Below are 22345 nucleotides of genomic sequence, written 5' to 3' on the forward strand. Positions count from 1 at the left end.
AGGTAATTGCACAAGTTTGCGTACCATGGGTCTTCCATTCTTCCGTGGGCATAGAACAACTGTTCATCCGGGAACATCTCCTTGATTGGTTCCCCTTCTTCCTTTCTTACGATCCTGCTTAGATGATCGGCCACTTGGTTTTGTGCTCCAGCCTTGTCCTTTATTTCCACGTCAAATTCTTGTAGAAGTAGGACCCATCGGATCAGCCTGGGCTTAGACTCCTTTTTGGCCAGAAGGTACTTCAGGGCCGCATGATCGGTGTAGACTGTTGTCTTTCCTCCAAGTAGGTAAGACCTGAATTTTTCAAAGGCGAACACCACTGCCAACATCTCCTTCTCAGTTGTGGAATAATTGATTTGGGCTCCATTCAGTGTCTTTGAGGCATAATAGATGACGTGACTTTCCTTTCCCCGCTTTTGCCCAAGAACTGCCCCTATGGCATATCCACTGGCGTCGCACATCACCTCAAAGGGCATACCCCAGTCAGGGGGTTGTATTATGGGTGCGGAGATCAGATTTTTCTTCAAGATCTGGAAAGCCTCCTTGCAATTCTCATCAAAATTCCACTCCACTTCATTTTGTAGCAACCTTGTCATAGGTTGAGCGATTTTTGCAAAGTCCTTTACAAACCTCCTGTAGAATCCAGCATGCCCAAGGAATCCTCGTAACTGCTTGATGTTCGTCGGGTATGGTAGCTTGGCTATGATTTCAATTTTTGCTTTGTCTACTTCTATTCATCTGCCTGAGATCACATGTCCGAGCACAATCCCTTCTTTGACCATAAAGTGGCACTTCTCATAGTTCAACACCAAACTCTTGTCAACGCACCTTTTTAGCACCTTCTCCAGATTGGCTAGGCATGAGTCGAAGGTTTGCCCATAAACTGTGAAATCATCCATGAAGACTTCGATGCAATTCTCGAGGAGATCCGAGAATATACTCATCATGCATCTTTGGAATGTGCCCGGGGCGTTGCACAGCCCAAATGGCATCCTCCGATAGGCAAACGTCCCGAAAGGGCAAGTGAATGTTGTTTTGCCCTGGTCCTCCTCCGCAACCCAAATCTGCATATAGCCCGAGTATCCATCTAGAAAGCAAAAATATTGATTCCCTGCAAGTCTTTCCAGCATCTCATCGATGAAAGGCAAAGGGAAGTGATCCTTCCTCGTCTTCTGGTTGAGCTTGCGGTAATCAATACACACCCTCCAGCCGGTTTGCAACCTTGTGGCAATCAGTTCCCGGAATTCATTTTCCACCACTTGTATGCCCGACTTCTTGGGCAAAAACGTGTACTGGGCTTACCCACCTGCTATCGGATACTGGGTATATTATGCCCAAATCCAATAGTTTGAGTATCTCTTTCATCACAACTTCTTTCATGGCTGGATTTAGTTTCCTCTGGCGGTCCCGGACTGGAACTGCATCTTCCTCTAGTAATATGCGGTGCATGCATACGGTAGGGCTTATGCCATTAATATCGGCCAGGGTCCATCCAATTGCTTCCTTGTACTTCCCCAAAGTTATCTTGACTTTGTTCTCGTCTTCGAGTGTCAACTCTGAGTTGATGATTACGGGCAAAGTGTCATTCTCGCCCAGAAAGATATACTTGAGATATTTGGGCAAGGACTTCAGCTCGAGCTTGGGTGCCCGTTGGATCGAAGGAACAAGTCGGTCTTCTTCCTTCAGGGTGGGGATTTTCAGCGCCTCAGTGTGATTGACCCCTTCGCTCCACGCATTTAGTACCTTCACCGCCTCTTGCAAATGCTCCTCTTGCAAGTCCTCCTCGGTTATGCCATTCTGGATTATTGTGTCATATGGCTCCTTGAATGTTGTTCTAGGCAAAACCTCTTCAACAACCTTCTCGATCATGTCAACACTTCTCACCATCTCTGTATCAGCTGGATGTTTCATGGCATTGTATATGTCGAAGGTTACTGTTTCCCCTTCGAACTGACATGTTAGCTTGCCCGTATCACAATCAATGCGAGTCCTGGCAGTCTTTAGAAATGGTCTACCCAGAAGCATGACCGGATCTCGTGCTTTTGACTTCCCCATGTCGAGAATGTAAAAGTCTGCTGGAAAGATGAGTTCCTCCACTTTGACCAAAACGTCTTCCAATATTCCCTCTGGGTAGACATTTGATCGATCTGCCAGTTGGATCACCACTCGGGTGGGCTTCAGCGGTCCTATCTCCAGGTCCTGGTACATGGATAAGGGCATAACGTTGATGGATGCCCCTAAATCGAGCATTGCCTTCTCCACCTTCATGGTTCCTATTACACATGGAATGTAGAACATGCCAGGATCCCCACATTTTATGGTCATATCTCGTTGTAAGACCGCGGATACGGACTCGCCCACCTGAAATTTCGCATCATCAGTGTATTTGACCTTCCGAGTGCAGAGTTCCTTGAGAAATTTCGCGCATCTGGGCATAGAGCGTAGCGCGATCAAAAGGGGCATATTGACCTCCACCTTTTTGAAGATTTTAACCAGTTCGGTTAGTTCTTCCTTCTCTTGTTCCTTGGCCATTCTGCCTGGAAAAGGGATTATGGGCTCAGTCTGGCTTGATTTCTCTTTTCCCTTCCCTGTCGCCTTTCGCTTTGCCTCTTTCTCTTGGGCAAGTTCTTCCTCATCTGCTGATCCCATTCCGACTTGCTCGTTGATCTCCAATTTTTCTTGATTTTTCTCTTTATCAACTTCAGGCAACTTCTTTCCTCCTCTGAGCGTCATGGCATTCACCTTCTTTACCTCCACTTGGGATGGGAGTTCCCCTTGTTTGCTTTCAAGTCTGGCGACTGCTTGGGCAAGATGCGATAGTTGAGAGTTCACATTCTGCATTTCTCCTCTTGTCTCCATTATGGACTTCTCGGTCTCTTGCTGGAATTTCACTTGTTGTTGGGTCATTTGATGTACAAGCTCTGATAGAGAGGATCCTCTTGCCTATTGAGGTTGTTGCGAGTATTGTGGTGGGTTACTCGTCTGCCCTTGGTTTGGCCCCAAAAAGTTGTTGTTGCCGTACCTAAGGTTCTCATGTTGTCTCCACCCTTGATTGTTGTACTGCTGCCTGTAGGGCTCAAAAGGTTTCTGGTTTTGCCCTCCATTATTTCCTCCTGGCTGTTGCCCAATAGCATTAAGCTCTTCATCTTCGAAAAGTTGTGGACATTCATCGGTTGCATGTGAATTTGCCATCCAAAGTTGGCATGCCTTCACAGGCTTCCGAATGTTGGGAATCCCTTGATTAGGTGTTCCTTGGTTCGTCATAAATTTCTCGAACATGTTGCAAAGCTTGTCCAACTTTTCGTCTTGGGCAGAAGGGGTTTGCACCGGAGTAGTTCTGACTATAGTCCCTTCCTCATCTCTTGATTCCTCGGCCATATCAGTTATGAGCTTGAAAGCCTCCGCTGCGGACTTGTTTAGGATCGATCCTCCACATGAAGCGTATAGCCATTGTCTGTCTTGCCTTCGAAGTCCTCCCACGAAATACCGAATAAGGTCATGATCCGGTATTTGGTGTTGTGGGCATTTGGCCAACATCTGCTTGAACCTTCCCCAGTATTCATAGAGGATTTCTCCCGTCCCCATTTTGATGTTACTTATTCGAGTCCTCAAATTCTGGATTCGGGCGGCTGGGAAGTATCGCTCCAAAAACTTGCTCTGCAGCTCTTGCCAGGTCCGAATGCTTCCTTCGGGCAAATCGTACAACCACTCCCTCGCTCCCTCTAATAGAGAGAACAGGAAAGTGAGGAGTCGGATGTACTCGCCAAGGGCTTGACTTGCGGTGCGCACTGTTCCGCACGCCATCTCAAAGTCTTGTAAATGCCTTTGAGGGTCTTCCCCGGGCATATCGTTGTACTTAGGCAAAATTTGGATTAGTGTATGCTTCAACTCCCAATTTCCAGTGATCTCGGGTAACACTATTGCTGACGGCCTGAGGTTCGGGTTGCTTGGAAACATTATGTCTCGAAGGGTCATGTTGTTGTTGTCATTCTGTCCTTCCGGATTTTCTGCCATCTCTCTCTCTGCTTCTAACTGCCTCTCTCTTGCCCGTGCTTCTTGTTCTGCCCTGCGTCTATTACCGTTGTTCTGTCGAACAAATCGTTCAATCTCATTGTTGAACAAAAGATTTTCGTTACCTGCACTCCTGGTACGACGCATACACAAACGTTAAGGCAAAACTCACACAAAAAATTACAAAAGAAATTACTAGCGCTCTCAGTTCCCCGGCAACGGCGCCAATTTGACGAAGCTGTCGTTTGAGCTTTGTGCAAATAAAATATCCTGTGCCCACAACTAGACTAGCTAGTGGTAAGTCCAGAGTCGAATCCACAGGGAACTGAGCAGTAACTTCTCCTGCAAGGTGTCACTAACAAGGGTTTGTATTCTGCAGGGTTCTGACCACAACGTGCTTATGGACAGAACGGGTTTCCAACCTAAACTGAAATAACAATGTAGATAAATCAAATAACAAAACAATTCTGACTTGGGTTTGAATCACTAAACATGAATTGACACTCGATCATTGGTGCAAAGATAAATCACTATACTCGCATACCAGTGGTTATAGGCATAAGAATTGTTGCGTCTCTATTGTCACTTGTCACGCACGCAAAAACCCTTTGCCCAATCTATCCTTTCGGTTTATGATCCCTTAGAAGGATCAGCTAATGGAAATCAACTATCCCGGGCAACATCCACGCTCTCTGCGATGGCCTATCGCTAGTTGTGCTTTGCCCAGAATGCTTTAAGGTTTAGATAGACCCACTTGACTCTTACACCGATATTTCACAACAGTCACGGCTCCAACACCAGTTGTACTATTTTGGAGGTCGATGGCAACTCGCCTTGTGCCCAAATTATTACTTGTGGTCAGAACTTCCTAGTTAACTAGTGATCAATTAATTAACCAAGTTGTTACAACCTTTTTGGAATCAAACCTAGTGTATCGGGAATATGCTCATATAGTTGTTATGCCCAAATTAGACCTCTCGAGTTTATTCGTTCATGCTTAGATCATCTTGCCCAAATCAGAATATAAAACTTAGCCAACCATAAAGTAAATAACACAAGCAAAAGATGTAAAGGAAAACATAACTGGAATTGAAATTACTTAAAGGGAAATAGAAGTACCTACGGCCAAAAGTGCCGTGCAAAACATAAAACGGAAAGTACTAGATTATGCCCACAGCCCGGGCTAGCTTTAATCTTCTCAAACACTACACAACAGAACGGTTTTTCAGCACCCTTGGCTTTAGAAGCTCGTCGGGTATTTATAGGAGTCATTAGGGCAACAAAGGCCTAGCCCATGAGGTGCGGCCGGATCCATGCAAGCATGGAGATGCTTATCCTCTTTCAGACCTAATCTTCATGAAGATATGTTTCCTTTTGGATAAGGCGGTGGTTTGGCCTTATCGGTCTCTTTTGGATAGCTGCCGCCTTTCGCCCTTTTCGGACTCCCACTTGCAGTCCTCCTTCGCCCGCCTGTTGTGCCTCCGTCTTCTTCCCCTGCCTTCCTTCTCTTGCCTGCCAGCTCTCGTGCGGTACTTATGGGCATAAGGGATGGTTTTGCCTCCAAATCCCCTTTGCTTCCGGCGCATACCTCTTTCACGAGAGGTGACAGCACTTTCGGCCCCTGGAGCACCTCTTGCCCACAAGCTGGTCCTGCCACTGAACTACGCCTTCCCAGGCGACCAAACGACACAAACACGAGGAAAAAGACTCGATCTAGACTTAAAACAAACGCAAAAACAGAGCACAAACCTGGGCTCATCACTAATGCCGACTGAGTTCATTGCTTCTATCAAATTTTTCTTAGCCTTCGACAAATTACGTGCTGAGCTTAGCAAATAGGACTGCTCACTGGGAAACAAATCATGATTGTGTTGTTTGTAGAAAGAAGAAACTTTCCATTGCTCCTCACTCTTGCGTGACACCCTTAGCCTTGCCGTACACAAAGATTTTCGAACTTACTTCTTGAAAGTTGGCAGCCTTCTATTTAATGCTTTAGCTTCACTCTTCTCATGCCAACCACAAACAAATTCTTTGTAACAACATACTTTAGTACCATCAAAGTAACTTTGCTTACCTTTTGTCACACTAAAGCCCTTAAGTCTTCCATACTCACAATATATAAGGTGAGGCGTATCGGGATCTTTCACTGGTTCCCCTGGTTCTAATTTTTTTCTCAAATTCATTCACCAATCATTCAATTGTTCATCATATTCAAATTTTGAATCTCATCTTCCAAATTTTGCTCACCATCTTCAACATCTTCATCAATTGCTACATCTTGATCCCTTGCTACATCCTCAACATTAGGCTCATCTACATATGCTTCATCAGTAACGAATACTTCATCTTCTAAGCCAACATCATCAATGGGAGGCTCATTCAAATCAAATTCCATGATTAACTTAAAATGTTACAAAAGTCATGCATAACGAAAACATTACGTCATACCACTAAAACAAGGCACATGCCAAATTAAAAGGTAAACTTCTGCCAAAATAATGACTTGCCAATACCGACAAGTACATATAACGGCAGATTTTTATTCAATAAATAAAACATGCCGATATATATACTTGCCAAAATGAAAGACTATCAAAACTCTACCAATATTTAAATTTATGATACTATTACAAAAAGGCACTTTCCAAATTAAAAATAAAATTTTGCCGAAATATGTACTTGCCAAAATCGGTAGTTTGATATTCAATAAAAACATGCTCATATATGTATTTGGCGAAATAAAAATATGATGAAATTGAGGTTTAATATAAAAGAAAAGGAAAAAAATAGCATCCCTCGAAAGCACAAAGAGCAGACTAAGGGCATGAAACTCAAAAAGAGATCGTAAAATAAAAAATGACTAACAAAAATACTAAATCAATACATAAACTCGGGATAATCATCCATTTTAGACCATCGACCATGAATAATATTATCCACTGCACGCATACTGGGTCTATTGCTAAGATCAATCATAAATTCCCTCGGTTGGTAACTCATTTCACTCGCATTCCTGAGGCGACTTTTTATGCTATCTTTCGGAACTGCCTGCACTGGCTCCTTTCCCATGCCCTTTCCCGAACCCTTTGGACGACCACGTCTTTGCTTCGGCTCCGAGAGCATCTGCATCCCCTGACTAATTTTCTCCTCTAGTCGACTAATACGACTAGCAATATCCAAATTAATCTGCTCGTTCTCCAAATCAAGACCTATCTCTTGACTCTCATTCTCCACCGTAATCTTCCATCCCTGGAGCAGGTTCCATCTCAAGCTCTTCATCAATCTCCTCATCATCCGAAGTATGCTCCCTCAAAGGTAGATCATAGACCGAGTTTTGCACAGGCCGCATAATGGATTCCAACAAATCTAGGCCCCGAAGATCATCACATATGGTGAGCCCTTCCTGCGCTTGCCCTTCACACTCAATGCGTTCCACGTCACCCTGTATTTAAGGTTCCTTATAACCATGCACCTGCTGACTGCGCGTCTGTCCAGCGTGTTGCCCTTGTTCTTGTCGTTCCTCCTCACCTTTCGGCTCTTCACGTAAGGTGTCAAACCTATTGGCCGAAGGAGTACTCCATGAAGGTGACACTCTTGACCTCCGCGGAGAGTTCATGACCCTCTCATTCCTCTCAACTCCCGGCTGATGCACTATCTTTTGTACAACCGGAGTTCTTTCATTACTAGACGATCTAATCTGTTGCACAACTCCATCAACAACCTTCGATTTATTCGAAATCTCAACAACCTCCAAACCTGCTCCCAGAGCTGGATCCTTGTCAGCTTCATGACTAAGGCTAGCAACTGCAACCTTTGCTTGCCATGAAGGCTTCAAACCCGCAACTTCAGCAGGCTTCTGTCCCATCTCAGGTATAGCTTCTGTCCTTTTAGTACTTGCCTTTGCTTTGTCAACCGGCAAACGCCGACACTTGTCCGACGAATGGCTAGTAATCTTACAATGTGGGCAGAAAAAATGCATCGTCTTAAAACCAAACTCAATATAAAAAAAAGTATTACCATCATCAATGTACATATAGAATTCAAAATCGGGCGAGCCATATCTACTTCTACAAGAATTCGGCCGAAATGCCCTACTTCGGCGTTAACCGAAGCATGATCAATGCGAATAGGATGGCCCAACACTCTTCCAATTCCCACAATCACCTTAGGGTTCCAGAATTCTCAAGGTAGATAATAAATATGAACCCATATTTGAGCCAATGACGAAGATTCTTGATATGGGTCAAAGTAACGAACCCATTCACGGAGACGGATATGGCCAGAAGTAGGGCTGGGAATATAGGGTTCGGGTATAGGGTACCCTATTACCCGACCCGAAAAAATCGGGTATCGGGTACCCTATACCCGATAAATTAGGGTTCGGGTTCGGGATCGGGTATTTAGGGTGCGTAAAAATCGGGTATCGGCCGATCGGGTATCGGGTATACCCGAAATACCTGATTAATTTATTAAATATATATTAAATTATTTAATTAATTTAATCAATTTGAAATTTAATCTAGCCCTAGCCATTTTGTTCCCAAAACTGCTGAACTCCCGCCGCCTCCCTCTGTTCCAATTTCCAAACTCCCTATGTTCCCTCTTCGACCCAGTCACCCAACGGCGCACCGGCGCCGGCCTCCGTCGTCCCACCCGCCACCCGCCACGACCCAGCGGTGCCGGCCTCTCGCGAGTCGTCCCCAGCCAGGTGCGAGTCTCGCCCGCCTCCCAGCCTCGTCCGCCCGTGGCGCCCACTCGATCCAGAAATCCGGCGACTCAGCGGCGCCCCTCGCCCGCCGAGCTTGTCGCCCTGCAGCAGCCGTGCCGCCTCCGAGCTCCAACAACGTCACACCAGTTCTTCTTCTTCTTCTTCTTCTTCTTTAATACAAATTTCCTATGTCAATGTTGAATAATTGAATTTGCTTCTTTGAATAATTGAATTTGGTCCTTGAATTTCACTGTTAATGTTAAATTTCGGCTGAATTTGCCGATTTGAATTTGCTGCCCTGGTTTTAATTAGAGGCTCTCTATGTTTTCGGGTAATTTAGGGTACCCGAATACCCGATTCGGGTACCCGAGTCGGGTATTAGGGTACCCGATTAAGAAATCGGGTTCGGGGTCGGGTATCAGTTTCCGGCCTTATTCGGGGTCGGGTACCCGATTTTTTCGGGTAGGGTACCCGATCCCGATCCGATTCCCAGCCCTAGCCAAAAGACAGCTCATGAATTGGATTATTTTTAACTCTAATTTGATCTTCTAACGTCACGAATTTCACCGTGAAATCCTTCGACATATGAATGAACTTGCAATTGGAGCAATCCCAGATACGCTATAACTCGCTAGTAATCTCCGCAAACAAACGCGGCTTGCATCCCTTACGAAGAACAAGACGATCAATGAGGGCACGTTGCTTGAGATCATCCAATTTATCCTGCGAAGAAGGGGAAACCGACAACGTAACAATGTCTCCCTCTCTAGTGGGATTCAGCGCCCGGAACCTATGAGCTGGAACATCGGGCTTCTTCACCAGAATGGGTTTGATAGCCGCTGCGTAATTAATAGCAGCAGAAGTAATCGACGAAAAAGTCCCACCCCCCTCTGGATTATGGTCTGTGGCTGCAGGAAGGTTGGTTGCAGGTCCAGCAGCCATAGACGCAAACTCATGCATGTCTGAATAGTGCGAGCCTCTAGAAGGAGCCTTTTCAATAGCCTTTCCCCGATTAGATGGAGAGGAACAGCCTCCGATCAGTTGTTGTGGCAGCAGACCTGGGCTCTGGTTGTCCCCAGCAACGGCGGCGCCTGTGTTTGCAGTAGAAGAACCAGCGGCGTGGGGCGGCAGCTGGATATTAGGATTGGGTTAAGAGTGCCCCTTAGAGGCATCAAGAGTGCGGGTTCGCAAAGATTCAAAGTTTGTGGAGACATGGGGAAGGTTCAGAGCCCCCTTATCATGAAGACCGACCGGTGAACGGAGAGCCATTGTCCGACAGAGAATAAACGGCGGAATCAGGGTTTACATGAAGCTAGGGTTTCCGAAGAGAGAAAAATCGTGGTCTCCATCATTCAAACCTACAAAAGTCGGCCAGACTGGATATGAAGCCGAAATAAAAATATGATATTACTGCACCGCAACATGCAAATATTCCTCCTCTTCATTTTATATTACACTTTTTCTCTGTGTTTTAATTTTATTTTTTTCAACAAACAAAATAATCGATGATATGCATACTTCTTACCACGAAAACATCTGAATTTCTGTAACCAGTTTTAATGTGATATTCAATAAAAACATGCTCATATATGTATTTTTCGAAATAAATAACCGCCAAACACTACGCCAATATGTAAATTTATAAAAATAAAACAATACAACATAAAAAAAATATGATATTATCAAACTAAAAATACATGATAAAAAATATAATGAATAAAATTCACAAATAATCCATCAAAAGTAGAAAAATACGTAACCTTACAATAGAGCTTAGAATATGTCAAATATGGACACTTCACAATAGAACAATGGAGCTTACAATTTAAATTTTCATATAAGAATAATGAAGACCTTCAGAATAAGCTTAGAATTCGTATGGAAGAAGATGGACAAAAGTAAACCCAAAAGTCACTTTTTGATCCCCACAAAAATTGGAATTCGAAAAATGGTGTGCAAAATTAAGCATGTGTAATGCTTGCCGAATGTTTCGGCAACAAAACTTGCCGGATTCTGATGCCGTGACATTACGGTTCCCAAGAAGCAATTGAGTTGCTAGATGGAATCCATTAACAACATTAACTCATAACTACAAAAGAAAAAGATAAATTGATAATTTGAAAAGTGCCACGTGGCGCGCATCCAAGATGGGAGTGCTGGACACCTAGGTGTGGCATAGAATTTATACACCAAATCCACTTAAAATACTAAACACTAGCTTCTTAAAATCCGTGCAAAAACTAACTAAATTTATTTAAAATTTGAATCAAATTTTTTCAATAATTCAATTTTTTAAAATATTTAATCTTTGTTTTGTTTAAATAGCACCACTGAAAAATAAATCGACACTAAATCAGGATTATCCATGACAGCACGCGTTGATTTGCAATTCCCAATAAGAATGATGGAGTCTACCATGATTTACGTGAGAGAGAATGACTTAATCATGTCACCAAATCATGACATAATTTTAGCTGACAAGTCCAAATCTGTCTCTCCTTCTTGGAAAAATAATGTTGATTAAAACATTAAACTATTCAACTCCATGTGCCATGTGGTGGTTATTGATTTGTTACCAAAGACTTTGTTTTTGATTTGTCCACTGACAGTCTTCTTTAACCAAACTACTTTCATTTCTGAATCAAACGTCGTGACACCAATTTCAACTCAAACCACTCAAATTTGCTCAATTCTTTGCTTTTAATCTCACTAATTAGGGCTAATAAATCCAATAATAATGTCAATGCTGTCTCTATGTCGGGGCACATGCATGGTCATGTATGTTATCTAAAAAAGATTATCTCCATAGCTGTGCTTTTGTTACGTTTCTAATTTTCTTTGTTAGCCAATTATTTGATTAGTAACAGAGCTACAAATTTAATTTAAATTGCAAGTTTTAGAGTAAATATAAGGGGAAGATGGATTATTTTATTTATTTAATCTCTTTTTTTATATAAATTACATAAGTAAATAAAGAAATTTAAAGATCGCGCGACGAAGGACTTGAACCCAGGTCCTTCTTGGGTATTAACCTCCCTCGATTTCAATTGCAGATGTTGAAGTGTTGCCATGATATGCCACAAGCGTACACGAATAATATGTACAATTACTAGCTCATTAAATGAGATAAATATAAATTATTTAAGGCGGCAACGATGCAAGTTAAATGAGCATGTGCAATTTATGGTATGTTGTGTGCTAGCTAGCTGTTCTGCTGCTGTAGCATAAATGCTTAATTATGCAAGTGATTAATTAATTATTTTGAGTAATTTGTTACCGGCACATAGGGGTGTAATCGAACCGAGCCGAAGCGAATAGTGGTGTGCTCAAGTTTGGTTTGTTTAGTATCGAATCGAATCCCGAACTTTACTTACCGAATACTTTGAGGCTCGTGAGCAGCTCACGAGCCTAATCGAGCCTATACGAACTTTCTAAATTTATATTTATATTCAAAATATTGATTATTTTATTTTAAAAATAAATTATTTTATTTAAAATAATAAATATATTAATTATTTTCTTATGGCAAATAAAATTAATTAGAGATTTAATACAATTATTATTAATTTTAGTGGATAAATATAAGTTGTATATACTAATAATTTATATTTTTCAAGTTGAATCATTTGACGAACATGTTCACGAGCTAACGAGCCGAATACTACTAAGCTCAAGTTTGGTTTGTTTATTTATCGAGCTTCTCTAAACGAACTTGAACGAGCTTTTTTCGAGCCGAGCTCCGAATAGTTCGCGAGCGACTTGGTTTGTTTACACCTCTACCAGCACACATATGAGCCTGTTTTACAATTTAATTTTCGCGTTATATTCTTTGCTTTCATTTGAATATATATACAGATATATAGACAAAGTTTGTATGAGCTCTCCTTCGTTAATTATACACGCAGAAAAAAGTTACGATGCTTATAAATAAAAGTGAAAATTGTACGAATAAAAATAATAACTTTACAGTAATTGTAGTTAATTGAAGTAACTTTACATACACATGTAGTTCTCATTGTGCCCGAAGTTCAGTTAATTGCAGTAACTTTACACGCCAACATAATGTTCTCAGTTCTCATTTTAAATTGCAATTTTCACTATAACAACCCCTAATACTATGCAATTGTTAGGTTGTAAACCACTCTTAAAGTATAAAATAGGAACATATTTACATAATTCATTTATCCATAATCTAAAGGTTGAGATTTAATTTTCGAAAAATCGTTTGTAAATATCTGAATTTCAAAAATTAAATTTTTTGCTCCTCTGAGATTCGAATCTCTGTAAATCTCAATGATCTTAAAAACTAAAAATGATTTATATTTTATATTTTAAAAAGAATTTATATGTGTATAGAAAGAGTAATTCTATTTGGACAAAATTTGTCCGGACAAAAAAAGGTTAAATTTTTTTAAAAAAAAATTAATTTATTTTAAAATTTTGGTTCAAGTTTAAAAAAGATTTAGTTTGCTTTATTGTGTTCTTCATATTGTAGTATTTTTGTAATTTTGTTACATTTTTTGTTATTTTTTTGTAGTTTTTGTACTTTAAAAATAATAAATATTAAAAAGGTTACTAAAAAATTATGAAAAAAATACAATGCAGAGAAAACAATAAGACTGCCAAAATTATTTTTTATTTAGAACGAAAAGATTCAAATAAATTTATTTTTTAAAGTATTTAACCATAAATTGTCCGGATAAATTTTGTCCAAATAGCATTATTGTTCAAATTAATTGATTATCATGCATGACAACATGAAAACTAATTTTTGTGAGTTGGTGTATTCATCCATCAATATGATGCGTTCACAATAAATTCTGACAATAGAAAGTTATTGAATAAAAAGAAGGGTTAATGGCCAAAAAATACACGTAGTTTCACCAAATTTGTATTTTGTACATGACCTTAAAAAATAGCTCAATAATACATAAACTTTTGATTTAATTGCAATTTGCATACGGCGAGAATTCCGGCTATGATTAAAGTTGATCGGCAACGACGTGGACTATTATTTAATGATCTGGCAATACGCGTGGCATTATTTAATGATCTAGCAATACACGTGGCATTTAATGTTTAAAAAGTGGCCTTAAATGCTGACGTTGCTTCTCAAAATCTCGCTGTTGTTGCTCTCTTCCAAATCTCGCCCAAATCTCCTTCTCTGTCTGTAGAATAACCGTCGCCACTGCCAAGAGCCGGCGATTGGCCGCCGTTCCATGCCCTCTCCCTCCGCCCCTGTGTTTCTCTTTAATTAATTCTTCTTCTCCTCTATAAAATTCTTCTTCTCCTCTGTTCCTCTTCAAACCCTCCCCTTCATCCTCCTCCCGCCGGAGCTCCTCCAAACCGTCGCCACCTGCGTCGGCCCTTACGCCGTCACAAACTCGTCGCGCCGCTCGTCTCTTGTCCTCTAAATCAAGAACCAAAACCTCAATCGCTTCCAGAACAATTCTGTAGCCCGTAATCTCCAAGAAAAAATCAAACCCAGTTCCAAAGATGGCCCCAGATCTAGACCCAAATTCTCCCCGATCCAACATGTCAATTACTTCTTCGCCACCTGCGCCGGCCCCTACGCCGTCACAGACTCGCAGCGCCGCTCTTCTCTCCTCCTCCAAATCAAGAAACAAAACCTCAATCACTGCAAGAACAATTCTGCAGCCTGTAATCTTCACCGCCCCTATCATCGCCTGAAACCCTAGCCCACTACCACCTCTTTCCCTTAAATCTGGATCGTAGAATCTTTGAATCTACCACTGGATTTGTGTGATGTGTGTATGTGTTACAAAGGAAGGGTGAGAGGCGAGAGAAGGGAGAGGCGATGACGCCGGCAACGCCGGTGAGGAAGAAGGGGGTGGCGCCTCTGTGTGTAGAGAGAGAGAGAGCAGAATGTCTGATGTGTGCTTTTTTTTCTTTTTCTTTTTTCTTTTTTTTTTTAATTTTTTTATTTAAAAAAGATTGACAAAACGACGTCATTTTATATGACCGCCGGTACGTCCACGTCTGCAAATTCCGGGAGACACGTCATCTAGGATTTAAGGGATGGTCAACGCATGTGCAAATTGCAATTAAATCAAAAGATGATGTATTATAGAGCTATTTTTTAAGGTCATGTGCAAAATGCAAATTTGATGATAGTTCGTGTATTTTCTTACCATTGACCCTAAAAAAAATAAATTGAGGGAAGGGCAGAAACCAACTGCAAGACCGTAACAAATATTATTCGTAATGATAAGACAAAGACGCACTCAACATAATATGATTTATTTCGATTACACATTGATAACATATTAATGTAATAATACGATGCACCCAGGGGCGGACGCAGATGGGTGCAAGGGGGTACAGCTGTTCCCCCAAAAAAAAAAAATTTTTTTTAGTATATATACATAGTATAATATATTTAGATACAAAGGTTGGAGTGTTTTCTAAGCAACTTACAAGTTACACGCCTACAGACATCAAACACCAAACACCAAATTAACATATTTTAACTCCCTTTCTCTAATCCCAATACCCCCAAAAAAATCCTAGCTCCGCCAAATTAACAAATTAACATAGTATAATCAATCCTTTACCTCAATTCTTAATTAAATAAAAAAATTGAACGTACACATTTTGTATTTGGAATGCAGAGTTATTACTAATTATATTTGTATTTTAGTAAAAAAAAATGTCTAAAATGTATTGAAGGCCTAAAAAAAATTTCTCGGGGGCTACCGCCCCCGAACCCCCGTAAAAGTTCAACCCCCTTAAAAAAATCCTACCTCCGTCAATGTTTATAAGATTATTTTTTGCACCCCCAGTTTTAAAATCCTGGATCCGCCACTGGATGCACCCCAACCCCACCCGTTCTTCAGCTCCTGGAATGTGTTTTGAGTTGACGATCGCGACCTCCACTATTTATAATTAATAGATGATCCAATTCCGAATTGTCTCATCTACTACAATCATGCATGTCATCTTCCAAAACTATTTTTAACAAATATTTTTGGTTATACTCATTTAATTAGTAGTATTCAGAATTATGTACTCCCTCATTTTTTTTAAGTGCCTCGTTTCAAAATTTGAGGGTAAAGTTATGACATATCCTTCACATTTTTATCCATTTGTATACTTTTTATAATTTGTTATTTAACTATATACATGCATCCATCATAGTTGATAAGATTAATTCTATAGGTATATATAATTTAACGGCTGAAGGTGCTTAAAAAGAAAGGGAAGAAGACATGAGACAAGAACATTTTATATACCCTAATTTGAAGGCAAAAATAAATGAGAGCTAGCAAGACAACAAACCTATTAAAAGTTTCACCAAAATTTATAAGAAAGCAACTACTGTTGAATTAATTCCACAACTATAACACGTTGTGGTACTATAATAACTACACCAGATCTCCACAATATATTTCATCAAGTATAACATAAAGATTTTAAACAACACCAATTTGTATGGCTAAACAATGAATGTGAGATTATTTTGTGATTTTATTTTGAATTGTAATTGAAATCTCTGCATGTTTGAGAGCTACAGTTATTAGACGAGGTATATATATATATATTGGTTTACACAAGGGTCCAAATGTGAGACTGTTGGTAGATCAACTGTCGGGCACGAGAAAGTCGTGTTTGGAAAGCCGTATCTCCGGCGGACTAATTGATGAATCTGGACTAGTTTTTCACAAAAACCAAATGCACGCAGACAAACACGCCACCAGTCACTCTCTCTTTTAATGAAAAACCTCGATTTATACCTCACCTGCATGTACACTCTAATCTAGCTATATGCATATTAATGCTTTTACACTTAGAACTTAGGATGGGTTCTCTTTTGTTGTAAATTTATCATGAGAAAAAGGAAGGATAAATAAAATTTCACCCTTTAAATCCTTTATTTGTTTTCCCATATTTTCTACTTGACCCTTATTCATTCCTCATTTACACTACAAAGGAGGGATAATATTATCCCTCCAAAAATGGTTTGATAATATTATCCCTCATTTGTAGTGTAAATGAGGAATGAGTAAGGGTCAGTAGGAAATGTGGGAAAAGAAATGAAGGATTTAAAGGTTGAAATTTTGTTTATCCTTCCTTTTTCCATGATAAATTTACAACAAAAAAGAACGCACCCTTACACAAATTCAAATAATACACGTACACCTGCTTGTTTTCAGAAATCTTTCAAAAAAAAAGAAAAAAAGAAAAATTCATAACTCACCGTGGAGATGAGCAATTAATCCATGGAGGGTATAGAATCCGGGCGGTGTTGTTGGTGAGTGATTGAAGCTGCTAGAATGACCTGATGCGCCCAATTTTTCGAAAATTAATCCAAGAAGTCGAAAAGGGAATGGATTAAATATTTAAAAAACATGGAAAGCAGATCATGCTGGCAGCTTCAGCCTCTCAGACCAACACACAAATGGAGTTTGTAGTGCCAAAGGAAGATCTATTCTGGTGAAGGGGAGGAGGATATGGGAACACAAGAGAAGCCATGCATCATCATATATATGCCTTGATTCGAAAAGATTTGGTGAATAAAGTTGAGAACTGTGCAGTGTCTTCACAGCTTTAATGGCTGTGTTTTTTCTGCCCTTTCCTTACAGCTATTGACACTGATTTGTTGCCTGTCCAAACCCCTTCTTCTCCTTCAAATAGGATATCTATCCCAACCCCAACTACTCTCTCTCTCTCTCACACACACACACACACACACGACAGAGAGCTAGCTTGCATAGATTGGACCACTTCCATGTTCTCAACTATTTTACTAATTTTATTAATTATATATGTTAATTAGGTATGTAATAAGTGCTTTTAATTATTCTTGAAATATATAATCTACTTGCTTGTCTTGCGTAAATTAAGAATTATTTGGAAAAAATCAAAATAAGACGAACTGTATCAATGAGAAACCTCAAAATGGAACATCATACTATGTGTTTGGGATGGAGATAGTAAATGGGTTATATATTGATGGTATCCAATACTCTTTCCTAATCTTGTGGTCACTAAATATAGTGACCATTCTTCGTATAATTATGCTATAACAATATTTTTTTTATTGGGCATCTTTTATTGACTGCACATCACCTATACCTTTATGGCATACCTTATATTAAGATTCATTTTATTCCCCCTCAAGAAACAGTCAATTTGATTCCAATCAAGAAAGAGTTATGATATGAAGAGTTGACATAACAGAAATAATTGATCTGTAACTGTTAAATAATTGTGGCTAAACGTATACATAAATTAGAGGTAGGGCAATTCAAATAATAGATCCAAAATAAGCATTTTATATATATATATGAAAAGGGATGGTTGGGTCTGTCACATGGGCTAGCTATGTCCTTGGCCCAGACAGATTGCAGGGTCCTTTCATTGTAACTTCTTGCCTTTTAAGTTCTAACACATTGTTTCCAATATTAGGGAATTTTATGAAATCCCTACATCTTGTCCTATAATGTATTTATCCATGTTATAGCAACCCTCTCAAGATAGTTATGACTTATTTCTATTATTTTCTGGGATCACGAAGGTAAATCCATAGCTGTGTGTTCTTGAGTTGCTAATTTTCTGCAATAACATGCAAATTAAATTAGAAAAATTCACCTAACATAATTCATCACAACGACATAGACATTTTTCCAAGGACATGATGCGAGGTTCACATTTTTCTTATATTATATTTTCATATTATTAAAGGCTTGAACTAGTGTAACAGCTCGGCTCCATACTTGACGGCTGCCCCCACAGACCAACACGAATCTTTTTTAGGCGTGTTTTGTCTTCACTCGCACACTCTCTGAGAAACTTCCCAGGGGGTCACCCATCCCGGCATTGCTCCAAGCCAAGCACGCTTAACCTTGAAGTTTCTTCCAAATGGGCACCAGACTTGACAGGCTGTCCCCACAGACCAACACGAGTCTTTTCTAGTGTGTTTTGTCCTCACTCTCACGTTCCCCGAGAAACTTTCTAGGGGGTCACCCATCCCGAAATTGCTCTAAGCCAAGCACGCTTAACCTTAGAGTTTCTTCCAAATGGGCACCAAAAAAGAAGATGCATCTTGTTGATATGAGTAGCACATATCAAATCATTTAAGCTCTCCTCGAATATGCAGTCCTATACCTACATATTCTCAGAATCCCTCTCGTTCGGGTGTGTTCCTGGTTCATCCCTGCGCCCCTCCGCTTGGAAGTCTTAATCGGAGCCGCTCCTTGTCCGTGCCTCTTTTGCACCAGCGATCACTCCACACTTCATCCCCGGGAGCCACAGGCCCACCAGCTTCCGCTTGGTTCGTCCCCGAACCACACCGTACTGGGAGAGGATTCGACTTTGATACCACCTGTAACAGCTCGGCTCCAGGACTTGACGGTTGTCCCCACAGACCAACACGAGTCTTTTTCTAGCAGTGTTTTGTCCTCACTCACACGCTCCCTGAGAAACTTCTCAGGGGGTCACTCATCCCGAAATTGCTCCAAGCCAAACACGATTAACCTTAGAGTTTCTTCCAAATGGACACCAGAAAAGAAAATGCATCTTGTTGATATAAGTTGCACCTATCAAATCATTTAAGCTCTCCTCGAATATGTAGTCCCATACCTACATATTCTCATAATCCCTCTCGTTCAGGTGTGTTCCGATTCATCCATGCGCCCCTCTGCTCGGAAGTCTTAATCGAAGCCGCTCCTTGTCCGATGCCTCTTTTGCACCGGCGATCACTTCGCACTTCGTCCTCGGGCGTCACAACTAGGTTCGCATTTAAATCTGGGTAGGCTAAAATATCCATCTTAAGATATAAGCTAAAAATCATTTTTAGTTCTTAGATAGTAAACAAATTACGGTGGATTCATCCCTTTGTTGAATGAATTCATTATTCTAAGTTCGAATTTCATAGAAAACGAATTTTCTGTGATAACATGAGAATAATGCAATGATATGCATCTACTGTTAATTTGATTTTGTATTGAGTCTCACATCAAAGAGTGTAAAATTTTCTATAATGTGTAGTGCATTATTTAAATAAGCTAAATTTAATTAAAATTAAAATTATTTTTTTAAAAATAAAAGAATGATTTTTTACAAAAGGGGCTCGTACTAATGCATGCGATTGCCTTTTTAGCCAACGAACCGAGCTCGCAAAACTCAAGCCTCCATTCAAGCTCGGAGGCACGGCAACACGATAGGGCTCGTCGAGAGCAGGTTCGAGCCTTTCGGTCGAGTTGCATTATACATGTTCTAACGGGCTCTCTCTCGCGTATGCTCTAACTATAATGAAGAATGCATTTGGTGTTAAAATAAATGCATTAATTGTTAAAATCAATGCACTTCGGGGAAAAAAAAAATCGCTTCCTCCAGAATTCGAATTCAGGTAATATATCCATCTAGCAAAATGATGAATCCACTATAGATCTTAATGATAGAAAGGCTATAAATGATTTCTCGTTCTTATTTTATATAATGGTTCTTATTTGAACATTTTATATGAGAGGTTCAAATGGACCCTTACTTGAAATAAGAACGAAATAGATTCTCAGGCCATTCCCAAATACATTCAATTTTATAGGAAAATGCATTGTTCTCGTCATTCTAAAAAAAATATAGTTATCATGATATATGTATATTTAATTAGTTATAATTAAAAATTATTTCCAAAACCCAAGTATTAATGAATTGCATAACGCTGTCAACTTAGTTGCACTAATACTGAACTTTGCAAGCATACAACTCTAAACAAGTAACACTATTAATGAACGTGATAGCGGAAATAAACAATAAAACATGTCAGTTACAAGTTAAAAGATTATAGAAAAAAAAAACTACGTATATCAAAATCTGAAACCCATTAATATCGACAATATTGATTACATTAAATTATAAATTTACTTATTTAATCCTCCTTATATTATCAGGAATAACAAAACAAAATTGAAATTAATCTCAATAATTAAAAATTCAAAATAGATTGACAAGATTGGTTCTATCTTCTTACGATAAAAATAAATTTTAACTACATCTTTCATTTGAATGTGAGAACCATTATAATTAATCTATCCGCAGTAAAAATTAATGCACCCGCTATTAAAATAAAATTTTCACTCACTCTAGGATTTAAACCCAGGTGATACACTTATCCTGCAAGATGATGCATTTAACATAGATCTTGATGATCGAATGGAAGAAGATGGTTTCCCGTTCTTATTTTATTTAGAGCATCCATAACACAACAGGGCTCGTGGAGCTGAACACAAACCTTGCACCGCTGCCGGAGGGGTGAGTACTCGATGCGGAGGATAAGAGAGAGGGAAGTGTGTGCCTGCTCGCATCAATAGAAAAAAAAATGGAAAAACTTGGGAGCAACTAAAAAAACGGCAGAATGCCAAAAAAAAATTAATTGTGAAAGAGTTGTTTGGCTAATCAACGACCATCTCTTTTTATATTTTATTTTTTTATTCTTAATTTTCTTCTATAAATACTACATTGTTCCTCAGTTCAATTCACATCATTCTCTTTTTTATCGCCTTCAATTAATTTCTCTTTTATTTCGTTTTAAAAAAATAAAGCGTGATTGGGGAAATTGATGGAACAACAAGCCCCAAAATCCTGGCGTCGTCGCCGGGAAACCCAAATTTGTCCGGCGGTGCTTTTTCGTCATTCTCTCAAGACGGTTCTTCACGAAATAAACTTGAACAACAATTTTGTTAAAGACGGTGATGTCACCAAGATACCCAGTCATGCCGACGACGACCAAGCAACGCGGCGGCTATACTCCGACAAAGACGGAGTTTATATGCACTTTGTGGGCCGAGGCCACACTAAACGCCGTCAATGGAGCTGATCAAAAGGCTCTTGCCTATTGGGGAGGAATCGTGACGTAGTACAACGAGTAACGGCCTCCCAACACCATTCCATGCGACGTGAAGCAAATCTAGTCGCACTTTCAACGAGTCCAAAAGGACGTAAAAGTTTGGGATGAAGTGTACGAGAAATGTCGTTCACATTAGGGGAGTCGTCATGAGCGACGACCAAATCACAACGGCGACACAACAAATGTATCAAACCGAGTAGGGCTCTATGTTCAAATATCTCCACGCTTAGCGTATTCTACGCAAGTCTCAGATATTCGCATCATCCAACGATGACATCCACTCTGCCATGCGTTCGAAAGGATCCCACAAGGTCTACACGACGACTTTAAACGAGGCGAGTATCACAACAAGGTTTATAGGCCAAAAGGCAGCGAAAAAAGGTCTTTTTTCTGTGGGTTATAATGTAGGGACATTGGTTAAGGTAGGAAAATAAATAATTAAAAACACCAACACCTTATAACTTCACAAATCAAGTATGGAATAAATTCATCTTCCTTCCAACTATGCCACCATAATCAACACAACTCAAGGGATTTAATCATCACAATACAAAACTAAACACCCTTTTATGCTCTCTTCTTATATTCAACAAACAAAGCCGATTTTCTAATAAATATCACAATAAACACTAGACTTCACACTTTTTTTTTTCTTTTTTTTTTCTTTTTTTTCCTTTCTCTTTCAACAATTTTTTTTTCTTTTTCACAACTTTTCTAGAGCTTATAAGAGTGTAAATAGTAACACAAAATCACCCCTT

The 22345-nt window shown here is 39.8% G+C and overlaps 2 protein-coding genes across 2 annotated transcripts in view; both read right to left on the reverse strand.

The window, feature by feature from the left end:
• The window catches only part of LOC131025745 (uncharacterized), a 774387-nt gene that overhangs the window by 135957 nt on the left and 616085 nt on the right, over positions 1-22345 (reverse strand). The gene's annotated exons all lie outside the window — the stretch shown is intronic.
• Positions 13538-17441, reverse strand: LOC131026315 (uncharacterized). Its single transcript, XM_057956160.1, has 2 exons — positions 16938-17441; positions 13538-14719 (listed from the first exon to the last, which is right to left on the reverse strand). Exon 2 carries the CDS (start codon positions 14401-14403, stop codon positions 13792-13794), a length of 612 nt encoding a protein of 203 aa, XP_057812143.1. The 5' UTR covers positions 14404-14719; positions 16938-17441; the 3' UTR covers positions 13538-13791.

This window comes from Salvia miltiorrhiza, chromosome 5 (genome assembly GCF_028751815.1).
Source record: "Salvia miltiorrhiza cultivar Shanhuang (shh) chromosome 5, IMPLAD_Smil_shh, whole genome shotgun sequence".
Classification (NCBI taxonomy): Eukaryota; Viridiplantae; Streptophyta; class Magnoliopsida; order Lamiales; family Lamiaceae; genus Salvia; species Salvia miltiorrhiza.

Coding starts and splice junctions, on each gene's coding strand:
- LOC131026315 (XM_057956160.1), bottom strand. CDS start 14,403: ATGATAGGGGCGGTGAAGATTACAGGCTGCAGAATTGTTCTTGCAGTG.